At 42.1% G+C, this 25,138-nt stretch overlaps 1 protein-coding gene across 10 annotated transcripts; it reads right to left on the bottom strand.

Annotated features, from left to right (window-relative positions):
* Positions 1–594: 594 nt before the first annotated feature.
* Positions 595–22,126, bottom strand: LOC141683014 (putative RING-type E3 ubiquitin transferase C3H69). Of its 10 annotated transcripts, none has more exons than XM_074487710.1 (8): positions 22,001–22,126; positions 20,235–20,325; positions 19,361–20,148; positions 19,096–19,165; positions 16,816–16,904; positions 16,643–16,710; positions 14,291–14,341; positions 595–998 (listed from the first exon to the last, which is right to left on the bottom strand). In XM_074487710.1, the coding sequence occupies exons 1-6, from the start codon at positions 22,009–22,011 to the stop codon at positions 16,674–16,676; spliced, it is 1,086 nt and encodes a 361-aa protein (XP_074343811.1). In that variant the 5' UTR covers positions 22,012–22,126; the 3' UTR covers positions 595–998; positions 14,291–14,341; positions 16,643–16,673. The 10 variants fall into 10 exon arrangements, with proteins under 10 accessions (XP_074343811.1, XP_074343803.1, XP_074343810.1 ...); XM_074487702.1 differs by having other exon boundaries at positions 595–1,041; XM_074487709.1 differs by having other exon boundaries at positions 595–1,041; positions 14,285–14,341.
* Between the last annotated feature and the right edge of the window lie 3,012 nt (positions 22,127–25,138).

Here is a 25,138-nt window from a genome sequence, read left to right on the forward strand (position 1 = left end):
TTTTTTAATAAAAATATAATATTTAAATTTTTATACAGAAAAAAAAAATTAAAAAATAAATTATAAAATGATATTTTATAATTGCCTTAAAATTTGTATAAAAAAAGTATGTAAACAGAGGGAGTAGTTTTTTTCAAATGTTAGGGGCTTTTACTTTTTATTTGGAGGTACAGGTTTTAAACTTTTAGCCGAGCGAAGATTTATTTTTATTTTTTTGAAAACGAGCGAAGATTTAATTACTCGGGTTATCTGTTAGATCACAGATGAGATAATCGTTACCATAGCACATATACACACACTGTTGACTGTTTATCATGGTTGTTATAAACTACTATTTTATTTTAAAGCAATTTTCTATTTCACTTGCAACAATTTTACATTTAGTAAAACTCGTTACATAAACTAAAAACATATAATATAAAAAAATCTAAAACTGACTGCATAGATAGTTGCATTTATAATTATATACAACAAAATCAATAATTATTAAGATTATATGATTCCAGAAAAAAAAAAGTTTCTTTCAAAAAATAAACTCCTTTGTTGGGGAGCTTTAGCAACCAAAATGTGCTACAACTCCGAAGAGCCACAAGATTGTAAAAAATTTCGTTACCTTCAGCTTCACACACTATTTTATATATATAGGTGATGATTTTCTATTCACTTGTTACATGAACAGTGCAAATGACAGTACATGACCCCTCAGCAATGCAAACTCATGTCTTGTAAAAACAGGTGAAGGAAGGATTTGCAATTTAACAATTTCTTGTAGCAAAATCTCACAGTTTTTTACAGTTCTCATTATATATAAAGGGTCAGACAGGCAGGCAAAGGCAAGTATACATATTATCCTTTTTTATCAAGTTTCTTTATGTTTATCCAATATATATACTTAATTGCTTGATATATTATTAGAGTAAGTTTGTGATTGCACTGCCCCCTGCTCTGGCTCTGCACTGCCCCCTGCTCTGGCTCTGCTCTGCCCTGCCGCCCTGGGCCTAAAAAAATTTCCCAACGCAGCAAGAAGGCGACCATTAAACACTGTGGATGGATAATAGGAAAAAGGTATCAGTACAAGTCAAGTGATAACGTAGCTGTAGAAGTACCGAAACTGCAGAGCATAAATAAATTGGCCTCTAGTGACTGAAAAGAAACAACTTGTTATGCACATTGATATATGTACACTTCTTCATGACATGCAAAAAAATAAAGAAAAAGTTGTCATTGGAGTTCTAATGTGAACTTGGACAAACAAGAGCTATTATCAGGGTATTAAAGAACTAGCTTTGTATCTGACTAAAACTACGGTAAGATAAGCTTTCTACGAAGGAATGGTCATAAATGATATCAAAATTAACAATCCTACACTGCTATGAATATAGACAGATAAAAAAATACACAAACAACCTTAGGCATAATGTGAGAAATATTGAAAACTATGAGATACATGGTAAGGAAAAGGAGATGGGACTCTAAAGATTCATTGTAACTATCTGTAATAAAACACTAGTTCTAAACTCGTACTTAAGTTCAACTTTCTAGAAATCATAAATTTACTATAGTGTCTGTTATAGGGAGAATTTCGTATAATAATGTTGTGGAGGTTAATGGGCGGAACAAAGATCAAGGACAGTGTTTGAGGGCGGAGGAAGGTTGTTTGGTGGTGGTTGAGCTTGTATGTGGACTCCTTAAGAAAGAATAGGGTTTGTTATTCTCTGTCAAGTGTCGACCCATGTCTCATACAAGTGCCTACGTACCCTATTTATAGGGATCAAGCCTTACGTAGTTCTTGGGGAACAAGTCATGTAGGCTAGGGTTAGGACTCTTCAGCCCGTGCAGCCCAAGCCCACGATAAAGTCAGGCCTTCAGCCAATTAGTCACATAAATCTCGATCGGCTCCACACGCTTCCTACGATCTCGCGGCATCTCCGCAATCCTTCCCGTGATCGTAGGAACAACCCGTATCGACCCCGAAATCTACGAGCAACTCAGTCATCTATGAGTCACTTTCCATGTTGCACACAAAGTCTTTCGATGCGGCCCGGCCTGGTCACCTCGGCCCGCACCGCCTTCAAATAATAAATATAATGTTACCTCTGTTTCTATAAGATGTGGGCTCATGAGCTCAGCCCGCGTATGGGCAGCTAAGCCCACCTCGCATGAAGGCACCTGAGCCCACCTCGCGTGGGCACAACCGAGCTCAGCTCGCACATGAGAGCCCAAATGACAAATATGAGCTCACCTTACATATGTGAGCCCAGCTCGCATGTCCTCACTTGAGCCCAGCTCGCATGTTTGAGCCCAGCTCTCATGTCATGAGCTCAGCTCGCATGTAAACTCAGCTCGCATGTTACGAGCCCAGCCCGCATGTGAACCCAGCTCGCATGTTGCGAGCCCAGCCCGCATGTGCTGGCCCAAGTCATATAAATCCATGGTTCTAGCCCACACACAAGAGTCCAGCTATTTAGTGCACCCACAGGGACCTGTTTAGGGCCCATGGCCGAAAGCGGGCATAACAACTACCCCCCAAAATTCCTGGTCGCATCTTGAGGCTAGGTATTTTCTAATCTTTTTATGGCCTCGCAAGTGTGAGCCCACCAGGCCGCACCAAGCCGCCTCGCGTGTCTCGCCTCGCATGCCTTTTATCTTTGCATTCATTTTGACAGCCGTTGGACAGCTGGCGTGGGGATTCGTGTCATCTTATGAGATAACGACATGTGTCGCCTCCTCCTTTCTCTCTCCTATCCCCTATAAATATGTGAGATTTCAATTCATTTCTCACATTTCCAAGAACACTTCCTGAATTGCTGCTCAATTTGCTCAAGGATCTACCACGGCGAAGATTATCATTTCAACAAGAACCGTCTACCGGCGGCGATATTCTCCGGGACCAGATTCATCAGGATCTTCATACACCTCTCCCACAGGTACTCTTCGATTCGAGCCCGTTTTTTTATTCATGCTTCATTCACGCACACCATGCGAGCACACACCACCTGTTCGATGCGAGTTCACACACAACCACAACGCGCGATGCGAGTCCTTTTGCTCGTTTAGATACTTAGGTGCGATCCCGTGTGAGATGTGAGGACACTTAGGTGCGATCCCATACTTGTTTTTTTTTTTTTTTTTTTTTTTTTTTAGGGCCACACACTAATCTTCACCATCCTTTACAGATGTCGAGTGCGTCTTCAGCCCGCTCCTATGGATCATCTCGCTCTTCCTCGAGCCCGGCTCGCACCTCTGCTAGCCCGGCTTGCTCTTCAGCTACTCCATCTCCATTAAACCAATACCCTCCTGAGCAGCGAGGCTCCAAGGACTTCCAACGCGAGCTGACCTCTCTTTCTGGTCGTCTTAGCCAACCTATCTCTCCCGGCTCAGCTATCACCCCTCAAGGGGCTTTGAACATTGCCAGAGTTGAGAACTCGATGCGAGCAGCTGGATCCGGCTCGCTTGATATTCACCTCGACCCGAACCCTGAGGATTTTACCAGGGAGAAGAATATATATAATTGGAGAAATAGGCCCGTGGACCTCTCTCATATTCCAGCCTCCCTTGGGGTAGAAGAGCTGCTAAACCGCGAGCCTGCTCCCTTGGATAAAGACCGAGCCGAGGAGATTTTAAGAGAAATGGCTGAAGAGAAGGCAGCCCGTCTGAGGCAAGCAGCAGCTAACCACCTCGACCCCATTCACCTTGACTCAGAATCAACTGACAGCGACCTGGGGAGTGCATACTATGACACCAGGAAGAAAGGAAAAGAGCCTGTAGCTGCTGAGTATCCCATCCTGGGACTCGAGGGTGAAGAGGACGGCTCGCATTGGTCCTATGACTCTCCTCAGAGCGAGGAGGTGGCAGATGTTACAAGTCAGTACAAGATTTGTAACTATAATTATGCCCCCGCAGCCTCTCCCGAGCCTTATGTGCCTCCTGCCCAGCCTGAGCTCGAGGGTGAGATTGTTTTCAGAAGGCAGATCATTCCTGATGGGGAGGAGAGCTCAACTGCAAACGAGGAGGTTAAGGTGCTCGCTTGCCGCGACCTGCCTACCTCGCTGACTCAGAAACATCTGGCCGAGCACATTGAGCAGTTTCAGCTCGAGGGCCATATTGTCTTGCCCCTACCTCATATGAGATGCTATAGATTCAATCACTCGGAGAATGGAGGCAGGGTGCCTCGCATGGTCTTGTCCACCTTCCTATTAAGGCTGGGAATCTCCTCTCCTCTTCATCCCTTCATCAAAGATGTTTGCGAGTACTTCCAGCTCGCACCCCTTCAGATCAATCCAAACGGATACCGGGCCGCCCTCGCATTGTACATCATGTACCACAAATGCGGGTACCCTTCTCTAACCGCGAGGCAGCTGGGTTACTTCCTCCATTTGAAGCATTCTCCTAATGACTTTGGGTATTTCTACTTCTCTCTCTGGCCGTGCTTCAACAAGAAGAACCTCATCCACAACGGGCCGAGCAACTTAGGGAAGTGGAAGAGCCCTTACTTCTATATCCACGAGGTGCCTCGAGTTCAGACTCATTTTTATTATAATCCATGTAAGTTTTTTCCTGCCCGCTCTCGTCTCTTCTACCATAGCTCTTTCCTTTTAACAAGAATTTCTTCTATCTCCAGCCACCCCGCCTCGCACTGTCCTTGTGGGACAGGAAAAGATAAACGCGGACAGTCTTCTAAACCTTCCTAAGGCGGACCGGGACATCCGAAAACTCATAACGACCTCCAATCTGGTCGCATGTGGGTTTTTGAAGGAAGGAGTGAGGCTGACTCCTCAGAAGAAATCTAGTAAGAGATCCAGAAAGGGTAAGAATATCGGGCCCGCACGTCCGGGCCTGGCTGCTCGCATGCGCGAGCTTGTGTGCTCGCGTGCTCACTTTTCCTGCATGCATCTTGTTTCACATCGCACTTTAATTCTCCGTATTTTTCACCTGCTCGCATTACTTCTTTCCTTTGCATCTTGCTGTGACTAATCTATTGCTTTGTTGTTTTCTTTTTCAGAAATGGCCATCTCCCCTATCCCCTTCATGGAGGAGGCTGAGCAGGCTGCGGCCTCGGGCCCAGTTCAGCCCACAGCTGCGAGCACAAGGGCTCGCTCTCAGTCCAATCCTCTGGCCCGCATGACTACTCTTTCCGAGCATCTCAAGGATTCAGGGCCCTCTCCTCGACTAAAGAGACATAGAGGTAAAGAAGGAAAAAATGGCGAGCCTGAGCCAAAGAAAGCTGCTCCCTCTGATGCTCCTCTTCCCTCTTCTTCTTCTGCCAATGCGGTTGCGACCACATTCGGCCGGCTCGCCCAAGGTCACATCAGCGAGCAGGATTTAAAGGATTGGTCTTCTTCTGCTCTCGAGGTTAACCAGGATGCCCTCTCCCGAGCCGCGGCCGAAGTATACTATCGTCAGTTATCTAAGGCTCGAGAGATGCGAGCCCTCAGCCAGACCAACACAAAGCTCGAGGCTAAAGTCAAGTCCCTTCAGAGTAAGGTCGCTGAGCACGGGCAAGAGAAAGTTACGCTGGTGAACATATATAATCAGAAGATAGTTAACCTGAACGCTGCTCACGACAAGGCCCTAAGGGAGCAGAAGGAGGCTCATGACCTAGCTGCTGAGGCATGTAAGAAGGAGAAGGATGCCCTCGAGGAGAGGGTGCTCGAGCTGGAGGGATCAGTCTCTGCCCTGACCGAGGGCCGTGAGGCCGCCCTCGCTGATGCTAGGAACCTGGGGGCCAGGAATTTCATGAAAGTTTTTATGAAGAAGGTTCCTGACTTCGATTGGGAGGCTCTGGGTGCGAGCACAGCGAGGCATGCTGACAAGTTGAAGCTGGAGATGGAGAGGGATGCCCAAATTGCTGAGGAGGCTAGGCTCGCGGCCGAGAAGGCCCAGGTCGCTGGTGAAAATCGTGAGGGAGCAGAGGCTGATAACCCTTGATGTAATTTTGATTAGAACTAGACTTTTGACTGGGTAAGCGGGCACCCCTCTCGCCTCGCGCTTGTATTTGAAATATTCTGCCACGGGGCATAACTTATTTAACTTTTGTTTGTATAAAATGTCTAAGTTTTTTGTGCCCGCGTATGTCTTTACGGTGCTAGCTTTTTTTTTTTTTTTTTTTTACCATGCTTCTACTGACCAAAAAGTAATCATAACTCTGGCCGCTTATGGCGAGCGTTACCCCTTCACTGCGAGCCCAATTTATTCAGCTCGTGTCATTTGTTCAATCAAACAACCATTGAAAGAGAATGCCAAGTGGAACAAGCCCGCATCGACTCGCAGGTGTTGTAGGTGTGCTCGCACTAGGAGCTCGCATGTGTCTTCTCCTCGCATCATGCGACTTTGAGTATGTTTGATGGAGGGCTGGGCCCCCTGGGTCGCATTTATGGTTTTGAGGGCCAGGGTATGGGCTCGCATCGCGGGCCTATATCTCTATCAACATCTTTTATCTACTATGTGTTCGTATTTGCCTAAGCGGGCCGTGGCCCGGCTCGTTTCATGTTCTTGGCATCAAGTGGGTTGGGGCCCAGCTTGATTTAACATGTTAATAAAATAACTGTTCTGTCCTCGCATGGGTTCCCAAGGATGGGGTCCCCTGCTGGGTATTTAATCTATTAACAGAAGTTAAAATATCAAGTGCACAAATAGAGATCAATCGTTTATTCATAGATAATGGGAAGTGAAAGAAATACATGCTTGTGGTCTCAGGGAGGCACCTATATGGCACTACCCCCCGAGACTTAGGAATATTTGAAGATAATACTAAGTCTGAAAAGAATAATATTACTGATAATACTTACAAAGGTGTTCCGCGTTCCAGGCTCTTGGGATCGACTTGTCTTGCATATCATTGAGGTGGTAGGTTCCCTCCCAGAGCACCGATTTTATCTTATAAGGGCCTTCCCAATTTGCTCCCAAGACTCCGTGACTCACCACCTTGGTATTTGGCATGACCCGGCGCAGAACTAAATCTCCCACCTTGAAAGTTCGGGCTCGAACCTTACTGTTGTAATGCCTAGCTGTCCTCTGCTGATATGCCGCAATCCTGATCTGAGCCTCTTCTCGAGTTTCTTCGATCATATCCAAATAGAGCCGATGATTGACCTCGTTTGCCTCTGAGTCATAGTTGTCCCTTCGAAAAGATCCTGCTCCCACTTCAACGGGCACCATAGCTTCACACCCATACACCAAAGAGAAAGGGGTCTCTCCAGTTATGGTTCGGGGTGTAGTGTTGTAAGACCATAGGACCTGGGCGAGTTCTTCTGGCCATGCTCCTTTCTTCTCTTCAAGCTTTGCCTTTAAGGTATGCTTAATGATTTTATTAACCGCCTCTGTCTGCCCGTTACTCTGAGGGTGGCAGACTGCGCTAAAGCTCTTCTGAATCCCCAGCTGCTCACAAAACTCTCGCATCTCCTTGCTATCAAATTATTTCCCATTGTCAGATATCAGCTTGTAAGGGATGCCATAGCGACATACAATAGCCCTGTATACAAACTCCCTGAGCTTTCTCGATGTGATAGTGGCTAGGGGCTCAGCCTCTGCCCACTTAGTGAAATAGTCTACCGCAACTACCGCATACTTGACGCCTCCCCTGGCCTTCGGGAGTTCCCCAATCAGATCAATTCCCCACATGGAGAAGGGCCAGGGGCTCATGAGGGATGTGAGAGAGGCCACGGGGTTGTTGTAATAATTGGCATATCGCTGACACTTATCACAAGCTCGGGAGAATTCAAAGGCGTCCTTTTTCAGCGTTGGCCAGTAGTAGCCTTGACGGAGGATTTTCTGAGCTAGAGAGCTACCCCCCGAGTGATTGCCACAAATACCCTCGTGTACTTCCCTTAGGATGTAGTTGCATTCCTCCCCATGTATGCATTTGAGAAGAGGAACACTGAACCCTCTTCTGTATAGAATCTCGTCGTATATCACATAGCGGGCTGCTTTATATTTTATTCTCCTTGCCTCGTTCTTTTCGTCCGGAAGTGAACCTTCTCTTATGTATGCTAGAATAGATGTCATCCACGTGGGGCCGAACTCATTATTGAGGCTGCTCACCTCGTGCTCGGGCACACTAGGTTGCCTCTGTATATCAAGGGGCACGGTCCCTAGCAAAGTGCTCTCGCGGCGTGAGCCGAGCTTAGCTAGCTCGTCCGCGCCTTCATTCTGTCCACGCGGGATTAGTTCCAGCCTCACCTCGTTGAATCTGGCGATTATCCTCTGTGCGCACTTCAGGTAAAGCTCTGTTCTCGGCCCCTTAGCTTGATACCCCCCATTTATCTGATAGACCACAATCATGGAGTCGCTAAATACATTCAAATTCTCGACCTTCATTTCCAAAGCTAGCTTGAGACCGTTGATCAGGGCCTCATACTCAGCATCATTGTTGGTTGCATGAAAGGTCAGATGGGTCGCATGTCTGATTTTGTGAGCCTCTGGGCTGATTAGCTCGATTCCAGCTCCTGCTCCATCACCGTTAGAGGCACCATCCATATATAGGCTCCACCATGGGGCACTATTTTGTCTTTCCAGTCCAACTTCTTCTGTGCTAGGTATAACAATAAGGGCTCCCGGCTCCACTTCTTGATGAGGGGGAAATTCTAGCACAAAATCGGCCAGGGCTTGGCCTTTGATCGCAGTCCTTGGCTTATAATCCACCTCGAATTGGCCGAGCTCAACCGTCCACTTCAACATTCGACCAGAAGATTCTGGTCTATGCATCACTTGTCTGAGGGGGTAGGAGGTTCGCACTTCTATCTTATGTGCCTGAAAATAGGGCCTGAGTTTTCGGGAGGCCAGAATCAGAGCATACGCTAGCTTTTCGAGGCTTGTGTATCGAGTCTCGGCATCGGCTAGCCTTTTACTCACATAATATACCGGGAGCTGGACACCATCCTCCTCTCGGACTAATACTGCACTTATTGCAAAGTCGGAGACGGCCAAGTATAGGATCAAAGTTTCTCCTGCTTTTGGGTTGGACAACATGGGAGGGCTACTGAGATGCTTCTTTATGTTCTGAAAGGCTTCCTCACATTCTTCGGTCCACTTAAAGTTCCTCCCCACTCCTTTGATTGCTTTGAAGAACTCTTGGCATTTATCGGAGGATTTTGAGACGAATCGGTTTAAGGCAGCCACTCGTCCCGTTAAGCTTTGAACATCCTTCACCCGTCGAGGGGATCTCATCTCGAGTAAGGCTTGTATCTTGGCTGGGTTGGCCTCAATGCCTCTATGGTTGACAATAAATCCCAAAAACTTCCCCGATTCAACCCCAAACACGCATTTCTGGGGGTTGAGTTTCATTCTGTACTCCCTTAGTATCTGGAACATTTCTGCCAGGTGGCGGACATGATCCCTCGCTTCTTTCGATTTCACCAGCATGTCGTCTACATAGGCCTCCATAGTCTTCCCCAATTGATGTTTGAACATCTTATTCACCAGCCTCTGATAGGTTGCCCCCGCATTAAGGAGCCCGAAGGGCATCCCGATGTAACAGTAAAGGCCCCGATCAGTAATAAAGGAGGTGTGCTCCTGATCTGGCCCATACATGGGGATTTGGTTATATCCTGAATAAGCATCCATAAAACTAAGCAGCGCGTGCCCAGCCGTGGAATCAACCAGCTGGTCGATTCGGGGTAGAGGAAAGCTGTCCTTCGGGCAAGCTTTGTTCAGGTCGGTGAAGTCTACACATGTCCTCCACTTGCCATTGGGCTTCTTGACAAGCACAGGGTTGGCCAGCCACACGGGGTAGAAGGCTTCTCTCACAAGTCCTGCCTCCATTAATCTATCCACTTCTTCTCTGAGGGCCTCTGCCCTCTCTCCACTAATCGGCCGTCTCTTTTGCCTAACCCCCTTCTTTTTCGGGTCCAAGTTGAGCCGGTGGCATATGTCATTTGGGTCAATCCCTATCATATCGGAGTGTGACCATGCAAAGACATCCAAATTCTCCCTTAGGAAGCGGGCTAGATCCTCTCTCAAGTCAGGACTTAGGTTAGAGCCTATTCTGAGTACCTTGGAGGGATCATTTGGGTCTACCAAGATCGGGATTGTGTCCTCTGCGGCCCCGGCCCTCTCGACCATTGAGGGCATTCTCGGGTCTAGATCTGCTTGAGCCTCGCTAGTTTTTTCCATTTCCGTGATTGCCAAACCTTCCGCATCCTTGAGCTCGGTTTGGTGAGCTTGGGTCGGGTTTATCAAGCGTTCAGAGGTCGCAGTTACAGTTCGAGTGATTCTGTCGGGTGGGTCCATAGTGGTTGTTGTTTCTTTGTGTGCCCACTTCTCTCTCCTAAGTGTTGCAGTGATTTGTTCTGGGCTCTCTTCTTCATCACTTGCTTCCTCTACAATCCCCTCTTGTATCAACATGATGGGCTGAGATGCTTCCATTAGTAAGGCCCCTGGGCGTGGTTCCACATGAATTCCCATGTGCTCGAAGTAGTTCTCGGGAAACTCCTCAATTGAAATCAAATTACAAGTCTCGTGGCCCTCAGGACGTATTCTTTTCCTGCCCTCTGCCTCTTCCATGGGGATGTCGCACTCACCTACTTCAGCTATCTCCCTTGAGGCATTTCTTGACTCGGCCGCTTTGAGTGCCTGGTTGTAGTAGACCCTGGATTCGTATTGACAGCTCTTCAAGATGCCTACCCCCGTGGGGGTTGGGAATTTTATCGTCATATGATGGATCGAGGTCACCATCCTCATTGCCCTCATAAGGGGTCTGCCCACTATAACATTGTAGGCACAAGGCTGGTCTACGACTGTAAACATAGCGATCTGGGTGGCCACATGAGGCTCCTCTCCTATGGTCACCGGGAGTCGAATTGTCCCTTTCACTCCGATCGAGTCTCCCGTGAACCCGTACAGGTGCCCACCTGTTGAGGTTAATTCTCTATCCAATAATCCCAGTTTTTTGTAGGCATCATAAGTCAAAACATCAGCCGAGCTCCCGGTGTCCACCATTGCTCGGTGAACATTCACCGTCCCAATCTTCATTTTTATGACTAGGGCATCGGTATGAGGGTAATGCACCCATTTTGCATCATTCTCTTTAAACACGATATCATCGACCTCCCTTTCAAAGAGTTCCGGGGGCCTTTGGCTTAGATGATTGACGTTGGTGAGCGGCTTGTCCTTTGCTTCCCGGGCATATCTGTCCATCGCCTTCCGGCTGTCTCCACCAATGTGAGACCCGCCTAGAATAATATGAATACTACCAGCCCGAGGGACCCTTTCTTTGTCTTCTGGGGGTGGAGGAGGGACGGTATGATAATCCGTCCTGTGTCTTCGAACCTCCTTGACAACCCACTCCGTAAGCTTCCCTTGTCTAATCAAAGTCTCGATCTCATCCTTTAGTTGTCTACAATCAGCGGTATCGTGTCCGGTGGCCTCATGGTATGCACAATACTTCGAAGTGTCTCTTTTATTGTAGTCTGTGAGAGGAGTTGCCTTCCTGAATACCCCCTTCCCCACATATGTAGCATATATGTGGTCAATAGAGGCTACCAGAGGGGTGTGTGTCTGCCATTTGCTTGTATAAGGCCTTCCCGAATCTTTAGTGGTCTCTTTGCCACGGGCAGACTTTTTCGGGCTCGAACTACGCCGATACGTCTTCCTCCTTTCATCAGGGCTTGAGGATCGGTCCCTCTTGTCTCGATAGCTTTCGCTGATTTTCAGCTCTCTCATCGATTTCTCTACCCTCTTGAAGGGTTCGGCTTGCTCATAGAACTCGGCCAAGGTCCTCGGCTCACTCGCTTGGAGGCTCTTCCAAAATTTTGATCCTTCTTTCAGCCCTGCTATCAAGAAATTTTTGATGGTCTCCTCACTGGCTCCTCTCACCTTCGGGACCTCGGCGTTGAACCGACGAAAGTATTCTGCCAAGGGCTCCCCCTCCCTTTGCTTGATGTTGGCTAACGTGGCCACAGGAGGCGAATAGTGGAGGGTCGACTGAAATTGTCTGACGAACAAGTCCTCCAATTGCCTCCACGTTCTTATGCTAGCCGGTCCCAACTTGGAGAACCATTGTTGGGCACTACCTCTGAGTGATGCCGCGAAGAGTCTGCAACGGGTCATCTCCGGCACCTGATAGACTTCCATCTCAGTGTTAAATTGAATAAGGTACTCCGCCGGGTCGGCTTCGCCGTTGAATAGAAGGTCGGGGTTGTGCCTAAACACCCGAGGTAGGGGGGATGATCGGATAGCAGTCGTAAACGGAGAGGGGGCAGCCGAGGCAGGGGGCCCTCTCTTCTCTTGCTCCATCTCATCTAAGATCCTTCTCAGGTCCCTTACTCTAACAACTTCTCCTTCTCTGTCACCACCCGCATTACTCGAATGGTGTGAGCCCTGAGGTCGTTCGCGGCGTCCCCCTCCTCCAGCTCGGTCCTGCGACTCCTCTTCACGATTGTATCTGCGTCTATGTCGCTCCTCCCTCCTGGGTGAGGTGTGTTGACGTCTTTCCGGAGGGGTCGTTGCCCGTTCCCTTTTCGAGCCTCTTTTATCCACGGGCTCTTTCTCTTCTCTCTCCTTCTTACAATTCTCCAATTTGAGCCTGAGGTCATGCTCGCTTAGCTTTCTACCCACTCGGTCTAGCACGCTAGTTGACCTTGCCTCAGATGAAGCTGGCTTCGGCCCCGATCTCGTAGAGATCTGGCTGCCCCGCTCATCATGGCCTTGGGGTATATCTTCCTTTTCGCGTGATGTCTCTTTCTTCTGTTTGGTCTCGGTTGCCACGTCATCAAAATCGTGGATCAGCTTCTTCTGAGGGCCTTTGCCCTTCCAGCTACGCTGTGAGACCTTGAGGCGGCGCGCCTTACGCTTGGCGTTCCGGACCGAGCTTCTTTCTACCTTTGACATTCGGGCGTTGATCTGATTCATCTGATCGGCCAGCCCTTCGAGATACGTCATCACAGCCTGCCCGTCCACGGTTGCAATTGGTGGAGGTGGCGCCTGATTCTCTGGGGGCGTGTGTTCGAAAGTAGGGTCCTTCTTGCCTCCGCTCCCTGGTGTCGTTGCTTGCTTGCTTTCTTTGGTCATCTTTCTCCCTAAGATGAACGTCCCCTCCTTCTAGCGCCAAATGTTATAGGGAGAATTTCGTATAACAATGTTGTGGAGGTTAATGGGCGGAACAAAGATCAAGGACAGTGTTTGAGGGCGGAGGAAGGTTGTTTGGTGGTGGCTGAGCTTGTATGTGGACTCCTTAAGAAAGAATAGGGTTTGTTATTCTCTGTCAAGTGTCGACCCATGTCTCATACAAGTGCCTACGTACCCTATTTATAGGGATCAAGCCTTACGTAGTTCTTGGGGAACAAGTCACGTAGGCTAGGGTTAGGACTCTTCAGCCCGTGCAGCCCAAGCCCACGATAAAGTCAGGCCTTCAGCCAATTAGTCACATAAATCTCGATCGGCTCCACACGCTTCCTACGATCTCGCGGCATCTCCGCAATCCTTCCCGTGATCGTAGGAACAACCCGTATCGACCCCGAAATCTACGAGCAACTCAGTCATCTATGAGTCACTTTCCATGTTGCACACAAAGTCTTTCGATGCGGCCCGGCCTGGTCACCTCGGCCCGCACCGCCTTCAAATAATAAATATAATGTTACCTCTGTTTCTATAAGATGTGGGCTCATGAGCTCAGCCCGCGTATGGGCAGCTAAGCCCACCTCGCATGAAGGCACCTGAGCCCACCTCGCGTGGGCACAACCGAGCTCAGCTCGCACATGAGAGCCCAAATGACAAATATGAGCTCACCTTACATATGTGAGCCCAGCTCGCATGTCCTCACTTGAGCCCAGCTCGCATGTTTGAGCCCAGCTCTCATGTCATGAGCTCAGCTCGCATGTAAACTCAGCTCGCATGTTACGAGCCCAGCCCGCATGTGAACCCAGCTCGCATGTTGCGAGCCCAGCCCGCATGTGCTGGCCCAAGTCATATAAATCCATGGTTCTAGCCCACACACAAGAGTCCAGCTATTTAGTGCACCCACAGGGACCTGTTTAGGGCCCATGGCCGAAAGCGGGCATAACAGTGTCTTATCTTACATTTTTGTTATGAGTACCAAATTCATTTTTTTTTTAAATCTACTTTTCGTCTTACTGCAGATTTAACCTATTCTTTAAGTTTTAGGAGAACAAATCTTTGTTATGGCTACAATAGGACCTCCCAAATATTCGTAACTAGATAGGCCATTATGCTTAAGAGTAATAATAGCATGTGATTGGTAACAAAAGTATGGTCAACTGATTATAAACTTAAATATACTGCAACAAAAATCATGATCATAGAACTGTAAATATACAAACTCTTCAGAGACCTTTACCTCAAGAACAAATTGCACTCTGCAGCGGCTTATTTAATGAAATTTTCTTTCCTGCCATGGCACATAATTCGTTATGTCAGATATCCTGCATCAGAAAGATATCTTGAGACAGTTAACTATATATCTGGTACTTCCCTATTTTTGAAATGGTATTTTAATCTGTTCCAAATCACATTCAAGAGATTCCACAATTCCCATTGACAATCAGTAATATGCGTACAAGTAATACTTGCATCAAAATATTAACATTAATTTACTTGCGCGTAAATCTCATCAAAATTGATCTCCAGGATTTCACAGACTGACAGTCTGACAATAACAAAAATTCTTAAAGGACCCTTCTGGAACACATGAAAAACTTAGTTTTAATTATATTTTTTCTTCGGAATCGGTATAATTCATTGCTTTAATCTTTTGTTCTTGTTTTTATATTATAATTCATCTTTCTGAAATCTTGTCCTGCATCAGGTTGTTAACATATTGGCTCTTAAAGTATGTCTATTTGTACACATCCACCCTTAGACAAAGAAAACGTTCACTTTAACTTTTAAAGAAAGCTGTACATCTCGATTATATTCGCCATTTTTATTCCCAAAACAACCTTTCCGCATTTTGGAAACAGTTGGGGACTGGAATATGTTGGAAATGAATCTTAAAACTTATTATTTAGATTTTGTTTTAATTTTAAATAAATGTGTTGATATTTTAATCTAAGCTTATTCTTTGTTTTAAGTAAAATGCAGCACCCAGTTTGTAGTCGTGGAATTAGTCAGCTAGAAGAAATCATAGTCTGTTTGAGTATTTGTAGGGCAAGTTGGAGTCATGGAGTATTTTTAGGAGTGTTATTCCTAGATGTACATAGTATGTGATAGATTATATATCACTGTATGTAATTAGTTTCATTTTGAGAGAAATAATATTAGTACTTGTTTTTATGTTCTCTTCATCTTAAACATACAAATGTATGTTTGAGTATTTTTAATTCTACACTTGGTATCAGAGCCTCATGATCTAGGGCTTGTGAATTATTTTTATACATATATTTATATATATATATATTAAGTATTTATCTGTGATTTAAAATGGCATCAAAAAAAAAATCTCCATCTATATTGAATGAGTTATCAAGATGAAAATATTCTTAATAGAGAAGCATGGGAAAAAGAAAGAGAAGTAAGAACAAAAATCAAGGAGGAATATGAGCGGTGAAAATAATGAGAAAGATATCATGGCACAAGTGACCGTGAAATATTTTAGAAGTATGGGTGATTATGTGCACCTGGAGAGAGGTACTCCAAAATTGTTTTTGATGAGAAGTGCATCAAACTTGATAGTGGTGAGAAGTGCATCACAAAATGAAGAGATGGTGATGAGAAGTGCATCACAAAGATGAAGAGAAGTGTTTCATAAGTTTAAGATTAAGGGGGTGATTGTTGAAAATTAATCTTAGAACTTATTATTTAGATTTTGTTTTAATTTTAAATAAATGTGTTGTTATTTTAATCTAAGCTTATTCTTTGTTTTAAGTAAAATGCAGCACCCAGTTTGTAGTTGTGGAATTAGTCAGCTAGAAGAAGTCATAGTTTGAGTATTTGTAAGGCAAGTTGGAGTCATGGAGTATTTTTAGGAGTGTTATTCCTAGATGTACGTAGTATGTGATAGGTTATATATCACTGTATGTAATCAGTTTAATTTTGAGAGAAATAATATTAGTACTTGTTTTTATGTTCTCTTCATCTTAAACATACAAATGTATGTTTGAGTATTTTTAATTCTACAGAATATTTGTCCAAATCTTTAACTACGTCACATATCAACATCCACCCATTATAAACTTGACTTTATGATCTTTAAATTAAATTTTAAATGGGAAATACTATTATATATACATGCATATGTATATATGAGCCAATAGTAAACCATGATTGAATAGTCGTAATGAGTAGTAAGAGAAGAGAAGGCTGAGTTGAATGCCTAAATTGAATATGTGGTTCTTGGAGATTCCAACCAAAAATAGCTCTTCAAATCCAACAGTTTTTATCATCCTTCAAGGGTAGTTTTGGAAACAATTACCTAAAATGGTCAAAACACCCGGAAGCCAACTTAAAGGGCTAAATCGGACATCTTTTTTTCTTTAAGGGTTCATGTGTACAACGAGCAAACCCTCAAGGAAAATATGTTTATAACCCAATATATATGCTACAAGTTCTATTATAAGATTGGTCATGGAGATGGCTTATTCAAATTATATCAATCATCAAGATTGCTTCATATATCATCAAGAACTAAAATTTAAGCAACTATAATGCATGGGAAAAAAGTAAAAAGGACCAAAAAAACTCGAGCCATTACCTGAAAAGAACCTCAAAGCAAATCTGGGAGTTCACCTTAGCCGTAAACTGTTTAGGAAGTCTGACAGCCTGAACCACAAGTATATAATTTAAAGAAATTGTAAAGACAAAAACAAAATCGTTCATTGAGAAATTAAAGAAAAATGACATTAAATGAAATCACATATGGTCAACCTAATATCTTTAGCAATCACTGTATTCCCATCTTCAGCTCCAAGATGTCGCAGATCAACTTCCTCGAGACGACCATCACGGTATGCATGCTGTAAAAAGAAGCAATATAAACAAACATATCAGACACTAACTATGATCTTGAGCTAAGAAAAAAGATTTGCAAACAACGTACATCTGCTAAACAAACCAAACATGAAGACTGAGCAAGAAGATTGTTAGAAGTACCACTTATTGGCATCTAAACATGAGACTGAGCAAGAAGATTGCTAGAAGTACCATGGCCTATAATCTCTAGGGCTCCTTAAAACTATAAAAATATCTCATAAACCATAACCTTTTAAATGTTTTACAACCTTTTACAATTTTAATGTAATTTGACATCTAGAAAACATTTAAACAACCTCTTCAGCACAATTTCTATTAATAATATCAGACATAAAAAGAATCTGAAATCTAGGTACTAAATATAAAATACACAAATAACTAGAGTTGAATATGAACAGAGTCGTTCGGGAACAAAACTCGAGTTCAGCTCGTTTAGATGGAACTAGGCTCGGTTCATTTACTAACCGAACCCGCGTTTGAACATTGAGCTTGAGCCGAGTTTAACACCAGTTTGACTCGAACTCGGATCGATTTGTTCGGGATCGGCTCGAGCTCGGTTCGAACTCGTTAAACTCGGGTTTGTTCGTTTAACTTAACAAAAACTTATGTATGTTATATACTTTAATATCATGAATATTTATATATGTAAAATAAAACTTAAATTACAGTCCATTATATTATCGTGCTATTGAATGTTAATCATAATATCTGTTTGTCAAAAAAAAATCATAAAATATCTACATATATTAAATTTGGTCTTATTAAATTTTAAATACCCTTATGATTTCTGAAACATCGCTTATGTTTATGAATCTAAGATAAAAATATTAAAAACTAAAAGGTAATTAGATAAATCACCTCCTACACATACAGGTTGGATTTGGGTACAATTTATTAATACCCACTAGTAATGAGGATGCGGGACACAAATTTCTATGGTGGATATTATAAATCCAACAATGTAAATGTAAAAATGTAATGAAGATGTAATCATAGGAGTCGATTCAAAAATTGGATTTGGTTGAGTAGTTAACATAAAACTATTAATGAACTCAACTTGGCTCGAGTTTGGTTCAAGTTCGGCTCAACTTGAATTGTTCGTGACCAAACTCGTGTTCGGTTTGGTTACTAACGATCCGATCTTGAACATCACTTATCGTTCGATTAGGAAGTTCGACTCGGTTCATTTAAAAAAAAAAAGCTCGGCTCCACTCGGGCAAAACTTGGCTCGACTCTGTTCGTTTACAGGCCTACAAAGAACTAATATGCAGACAAGAATGTGGACACCATTTATATAGAAATTATAAAATTACAAAAGAATTTTTACGAAAACTATGCTCAGTGCCCGATTTAAAGTCATCGTTCATAACTGTTGATATAATATTGTTCTGACTATACAACAAAAACATAGGCCACATGTGTGCTTAACATATTACATAATCCTCAAATGAGTGCAGACAGAGGTGAATATGTCTCAAAGCAAAATAATTACTGAACTGGAAGACCACATGCATCACTTTCTGCAAATTACAATTCTAAGTCAATTATCAAGCTCATTTTTCAAAGGTCTATCACTTAATATAATAACAGACGACTACGACTAGTATACAGTCTCAAGCATATACTATTCATTCCACTGCACATTGAAATTAGCACATAGGCACGAAAACCAATTCTATACCATGAATCGCTTCGTTTTACAAACTCCAAATTTCTTTAATCCTCCAGAGTTCCACGCACATGGCAAATGGTTGATTATAACTCTCTATGTGCACATACTTCGCACAGTCACATACGAACATTGGAGCAGCAAACACACAAAATTACAAGATTAAGTTTCACTAAATCGCCACTCACTATTTATATGTACTAATCATCAAATAATATCATTAATCGCTGAGTACTATATATTCTAGAAAGGATGGGGGCCCAGATGTAGACATCACTAGAAGCAAACAACTTCTAAGTAACTCACATTCACACTTTACCAAACTTGCCAGCATACGCAACAACACCAGGCCCAACTTGGCTACATGGAATTCATGATTTTTGCTATAAATAAAAGTTGCATTTAGCTGTACGGAAATCTAAGTTCAATGATAGAATGTGCGAGTAAGACCATGGTTTAGCAAAATCAATATTATGTAACCATAGTACTGTAATCATTCAACTTACCTTGTAAAAACAACTAGTTCCAAATGGACAAGAACCATCACCAAAATCAAAGTGCCTGCAGTGAATAGACCTGGACAAAAAAACACAACATTACAGCCGTAAAAACATCACGCATGCATATAGAATTGACAACCCTTAATAACTTCAAAAATCATGTATCGTGATAATGCAGCACCGTATTGCTATTTGCTTATTAGCCTACTGGAGAATCAGTCCTGCAGCAACCAACTACAAAGATATAGCACAAGTTCTAGAGTAAATATACCTCAGTTTGGATTTGTAGCTGTCTACAATTTCCTTCTTTTCCTCTTTCGAGGAATACCAAATGACACTAGGAATGACAAAGTACGAGAGCTTTCGACATATTGGGCAGGCTCTTAAGGCAGAGTTCACATCCATTCCAGAGGTTGGAGAACTGCTACGCCAATTTCTGATACATGACACACAAAATGCATGATCACATTCTGATAGCAACCCGAATTTGCGTTCAGCTGGGGTAGGTTTCGAAAGAACACGTTCTAGGCACACACAGCACTCTATTTCTTGACTATGTTTCAATGCCTCAATCTGATTTTGTTTTTTCTCACACATTTTTACATGATCTGCTCTCTCCTCTGGTCTATAAGGATGCAAACAATGTTTTCCGCAAGTGGGGCATAAATCCCCATGAATATGGGAGCATGTATCTCCGCGTGGACAGCTACCAGCAGCAGCAAAGGAGCACATAGAAAGTTCAGATGAATTAGTATTTCCAAATTCCTGGGTATAACTATCATATAATGAATTGGGGAGCGCAGATATATCATTCCGCTCTGGTTCGGTGGCAGCTAAAAAAGATCTACTTGAAGCTAAAAGGTCCCCATTAACATCTACCACTGGAGTTACACCACTTGCAGCATTTCTGGAAGAATGTGCTGCAGTAAAAGAACCAGATGATTGCAGAGTAACTGCCGAAGAAGATGGAGCACAAGCCTCTGACCGAGAAACCTTGACATGCTCATATCTACAACGGCTACCATAAGAACAAGCTCCTTTTTGATAGAATGTGCATGCCTGTCAAACAATTAGAAAGATAAAGAGGTGCAAAAGATGACAACAAAATTAAGATGTTACCAATCACCAAGCTTTAGAAAACATACATTATTAGCAGGGTCCTTCCAATCATGTGAAAACTCACAACTCTCCCCCTTTAGACAAGCTCCATGCGAAAAGAATTTGCATAGAACTTTGCTGCAAACCAAAGATCATATAATAAGAGAACAGATTGTACCCAAGAAATGGTGGAACCAAAAATTTTCTTACCACATAAACTAAAATCCAGAAAACAATATAGCTCCTTATAACAATGAAACAAAAAGAAAGTAGTATAGCAATATATAGCAAACAACGATAAATAGGCGCCGTCCGGTTTCCAAAACCCCAAATGCCGAATAAACATCATAGAACCCATATCATCTATTAAAACTGTAATTAGAATATACAACATTTAGTACTAACTATAAAATAAACACAAGAAGGCCAACGGGGCACCTGCCCCATTAAGTGTATACCAAGGACACCTAAGAAACCCAACAAGTAAATCAGACCAAACATATCCGGTAAATCCCGAAAATTAACACAACCTATAAAAACTTAATAACTACCACACACTTAAACTTCAGGAAAGAAGTTAGGAGCAAGCAAGCATATATAAAAATTCAACACACCTATCTGTCGAAATTCAAGAAACACTAATTACGAATACAAGAAACCGTAAATGAGTGTATATGAGGCAAATTAGTGAACTCTAATCAATAATTAATTGAATTAAAACATGAGACAAATAACAATATATATATATACAGTTAAACCTCGATTAAGTAATATCCGATAAAGTAATAACCTCGCTAATTTTCATCGGTCCCAACTTGGGCCAATGTTGTAAAGTAATATTCTCGCTAAAAGTATAAGATAATAAAAAATTCGAAAGTCATTAAGGGCCCAAGTAATATGTAAAGTAATAATTCCATAATTATATATATATATATACTGTATAATGTATATGATTACAAAATTTAATTCTTATTAAAATATGAATCTATTGTAGCTTGTTTCTTCTTTCCACCAAAGCCAAAATTAATCTCGTCCTTGACTTTATGTAAAGCAAAAATAACTCCTGGTATGTTTTGCTCGTGTTGTAACAAGTAATTGTTCAAAGTGGTGAGTGCTTGAAATGCTTCCTTTGATGACACGCTTGGGATGACATTGCTATCGTCGGGTTCAGGATCAGTCCCTTCATCAGTGCTCATTACCGACTCAATGATTTCTTCATCCGTAGGTGATTCCATAACCGCATCATTCTCGTTTGGATAGTTTAAGAGATGCTCGACATCCATCACATTCCTATATCGTAAATTAGAGATAACTTCATTTAATCCTTCGACACCTTCATTTATTTCTCCAAGTTCTTGTTCATCATTTTCTTCTGAACGAATCTTGCAATGCCGAAAACAATTTGCAATTGTGGTTGTTTTCACATCAATATTCCAAGCCATGTTAGCAAAACTAATAGCATTCAATATATTAACTTTTTCAGGATTTGTTGCATTAACTTCAAGACTTTGCAACATGCTAGAATATAGACGACGCCGATAGTGAACTTTAAATGCTCGAATAATTCCAGCATCGCATGGTTGAATCTTAGATGTTGTGTTAGGAGGTAGAAAGAACAACTCTGTATTATATATTATACTGTACCACATAAACATAAAAATTCGGTAAAGTAATAAAATATTACTTTATCGATAAAGTAATAAAATATTATTATATCGATAAAGTAATAAATTCGGTAAAGTAATATTTTTTCCCGGTCCCAAGGGTATTACTTTAAAGAGGTTTAACTGTATAAGAAATGAATTGAAATTACCTCTTCGACATGAAAAATGAGAGACCTGGACAAGGCTACTATGGCTGAATGAGTGTGTTGTAGACTTGTAGTAATATCGATAAGGGTTTGTCCCAGAGTAAGTCCCAGGTAAGTCCCGGATAAGCCTAAAGTTTGGAATGTTTCGATTGGTGTATAAGGTCCATTATTATTAAAAAGTATTGGCTAATTAAATTAAGCTAAAATTATACTCCCTCTATTTTGACGTTTGACGTTTGACTTTTGTGCACATACTTTTAAGTGCTTTGATCACATAGTTATAATAATAATTTTTAAATTTTTTTTTTCATGAATAAAAATATATAATTATGTGGTTCATGAACCGTTAGGGCGAAAACACGCGCTAATATTCACGCAAGTATACGCGTTCGCAAGTAATATAGAATACTTTCTAGTTCGTTCCACAGAGACTCAGACTAATTATTGTCCAATTAAACTCACTCACCAATGTATGATTACTTCTCAATGTTAAGACACTAACACTTAGAATTGTTAACTAAATATTAACTACAATTAACTACTTAATTAATCACTTAATTAACACTTCGAATTAACAATATTAAAACACTCATGAGATCACAACTTCATTACTAATTCCTTCAATAGTTATTGTTATTATCCTTAGCATGCAACAGTGATGTTATTAATCGAATAACACGAAACTGATAAAAGCCAACTTTCATTATACTAATACCATTCTACCAAGCATCCACAATTGAGATAGAAGTTGAATAGGCATCAATTATGTTGAGTCCCTATATGTCTACAGAAATTGACAACATAACGATTTAAGCACAAGTTATTCCTTTTGATTACACAGGGCGAATAAAACGGTTAGAGTTACCCACAAATCATGCGCATCATACATGATCCTATGCTAGCATGGCAAGTTCTAAACCTCGAGATACACTGTCGCTTCACAAGAGATTAACACCCTATCTTATATGTTCGCGACGCACATAAGACGAATACGCACAGCCAATACTAGATATCATACAATCATCACACACTAAGGTATTAAATAACTAACTAAAGAATTCCATAGTAAATCCGTTACGACCCCATGATCACGATTAGCCCATGATAGCACTTATCGTCATCATGGGTTCATATGAAAACATGATGAACAAACACAAGAGAATAATAACTAAACTAATTATATTAAACCAGAGTACGTCATAAGAGTAATTAGGTTCAAAGCAAAGAAAACTAGCATTCAACGTTACAACGAAATAAGAATCACAAGAAAATATGCTTCCTCTTCGTTGCGGTGTGCTAAAAGGTCTTCTTCCTTGTCTCCTTCTCTCCTTGCTTAATACCACAAGCCAACCTTGTGAAAACGTCTCTAAATCTACTTATATAATAGTCCCATAAAACTCAGATTACATAGAAGTTGGAAGCCAAACAGAAGTAGAAGTCTAAAATAATTTATCAAAATTCCCGATCCTGCGTAGCCGCTCAGCATAGCTGAGCGGGCGCTCAGGACCCTACTGGAAAATTCCTGAGTTTGCTCCGTTTCTTCGCTGCAATCTGCCCCTTTCTTTCCTCTCGCAATGCTGAACACATGCCAAGGCTTATTCTTGATGATTACTCCTCCGAAATGCAACTAATACCCTGAAATGCACAAACACTAGAAAAACGCATCAAATACACAAAATACTTGATTTCAAGACACCAATTTAAGCTATTTTAAGACGTTCTAAGTGGTATAAAATGCCACTTATCACACCCCCAAACTTAAATCGATGTTTGTCCTCAAGCGTCACAGACTTAAAACAAATAAAAACATGCATGAATGCAATCTATATAAAATGCAACGATCCCCCTTACTACGAACAAACCAACCAATTTACAACATCTCAACAAACGCAGTTAGGCGACTAAAGATCAATTAAATCATGCCAACTAACATACAACCAGAAACGTGGTGTGTGCAGATGCTTAACAGATATGCTTCGAAATTAGACCAATTATTATGACTCAACCATCATCAAGGCAATCACATGATTATACAAAGAATAGAAATTCTAGGCACAAAGTAACTTATTACACTACAAGAATCATGGAGCTCATTACGGAATCATGCTTTTTATTCACAACAACAATGTTTATTTGACCGTGCAATGAATGAGGTCCACAAAAGACTTATACAATGGTATCCATGTAGCGAGCGTTAGGTTAGTGGATCCCAGACTCTAAAAGCCTTAGGTCACTAGGAACAAAGTCCCCTAAGAACTTAATAACTCGAATACCAAAGAGCCCACTCGTGATCAATTATGCATAAATACATACTTCTTTTTTTTCTTTTTTTCTTCTTTTTTTTCTATTTTTTTTTCTCTCTTTTTTTTTCAAAATTTCTAAGCAAGTGCGTTTCGCTCCATCTTGCTCAACCCTAGACTACTCGCATAACATGCGAGCCGGCTACTAGCAAGTTGACGCCTAGCCACAACTAGCAACAAATTCCATTTTTACTCCATTTTTTTCTTTTTCATGTCTTTATCACTAAGAACCTATTATCAAATTCTAAGCATAATAAATAGATTAACCTCGAAACAATCAGATCATAACAACAATCTAGTCCTTAAGCATTCTCTAAGACTTAGTGAAAATAAGTGTTTCTAGCATGCATATCAACCTACATGACTCCTCATCACTTTAATGATATCACTACACTCGCATCAACATCACAAATCAGTCGGCAAATCATCGTAAAAGGGATCATGGCATATGCATGAGCTACATGACATGATAAACAAATAAAGCTATAAATAAATAAATAAAAACTATATGGCAAAAATAATGCAACTATATGAACTAAACTATCATGAATATGCAGCTATATGACACACACACAAAATATTCCTTAACTACCACCCCCAAACTTAAAATCTTCACTGTCCCCAGTGAAGGTAGTAGAAAGGAACACAGGGTATACCTACTCGGAGTCATCATCATCATCAGCCTCAGTGGGTGGAGTATCAGGCGGCGGGTATGCAGAGTCCTCACCAAAAACTGGCCACTGAATGTCAGCTCCAAGGCCCCGAAAAGCAGTCCCTAACGCAAGGGTGAGCTCCTGAGCAAACCTGCTCTGTGTCTCGTACATGGCATCCATCCGCCCTA

Source organism: Apium graveolens, chromosome 9, assembly GCF_009905375.1.
Source record: "Apium graveolens cultivar Ventura chromosome 9, ASM990537v1, whole genome shotgun sequence".
Taxonomy (NCBI): Eukaryota; Viridiplantae; Streptophyta; class Magnoliopsida; order Apiales; family Apiaceae; genus Apium; species Apium graveolens.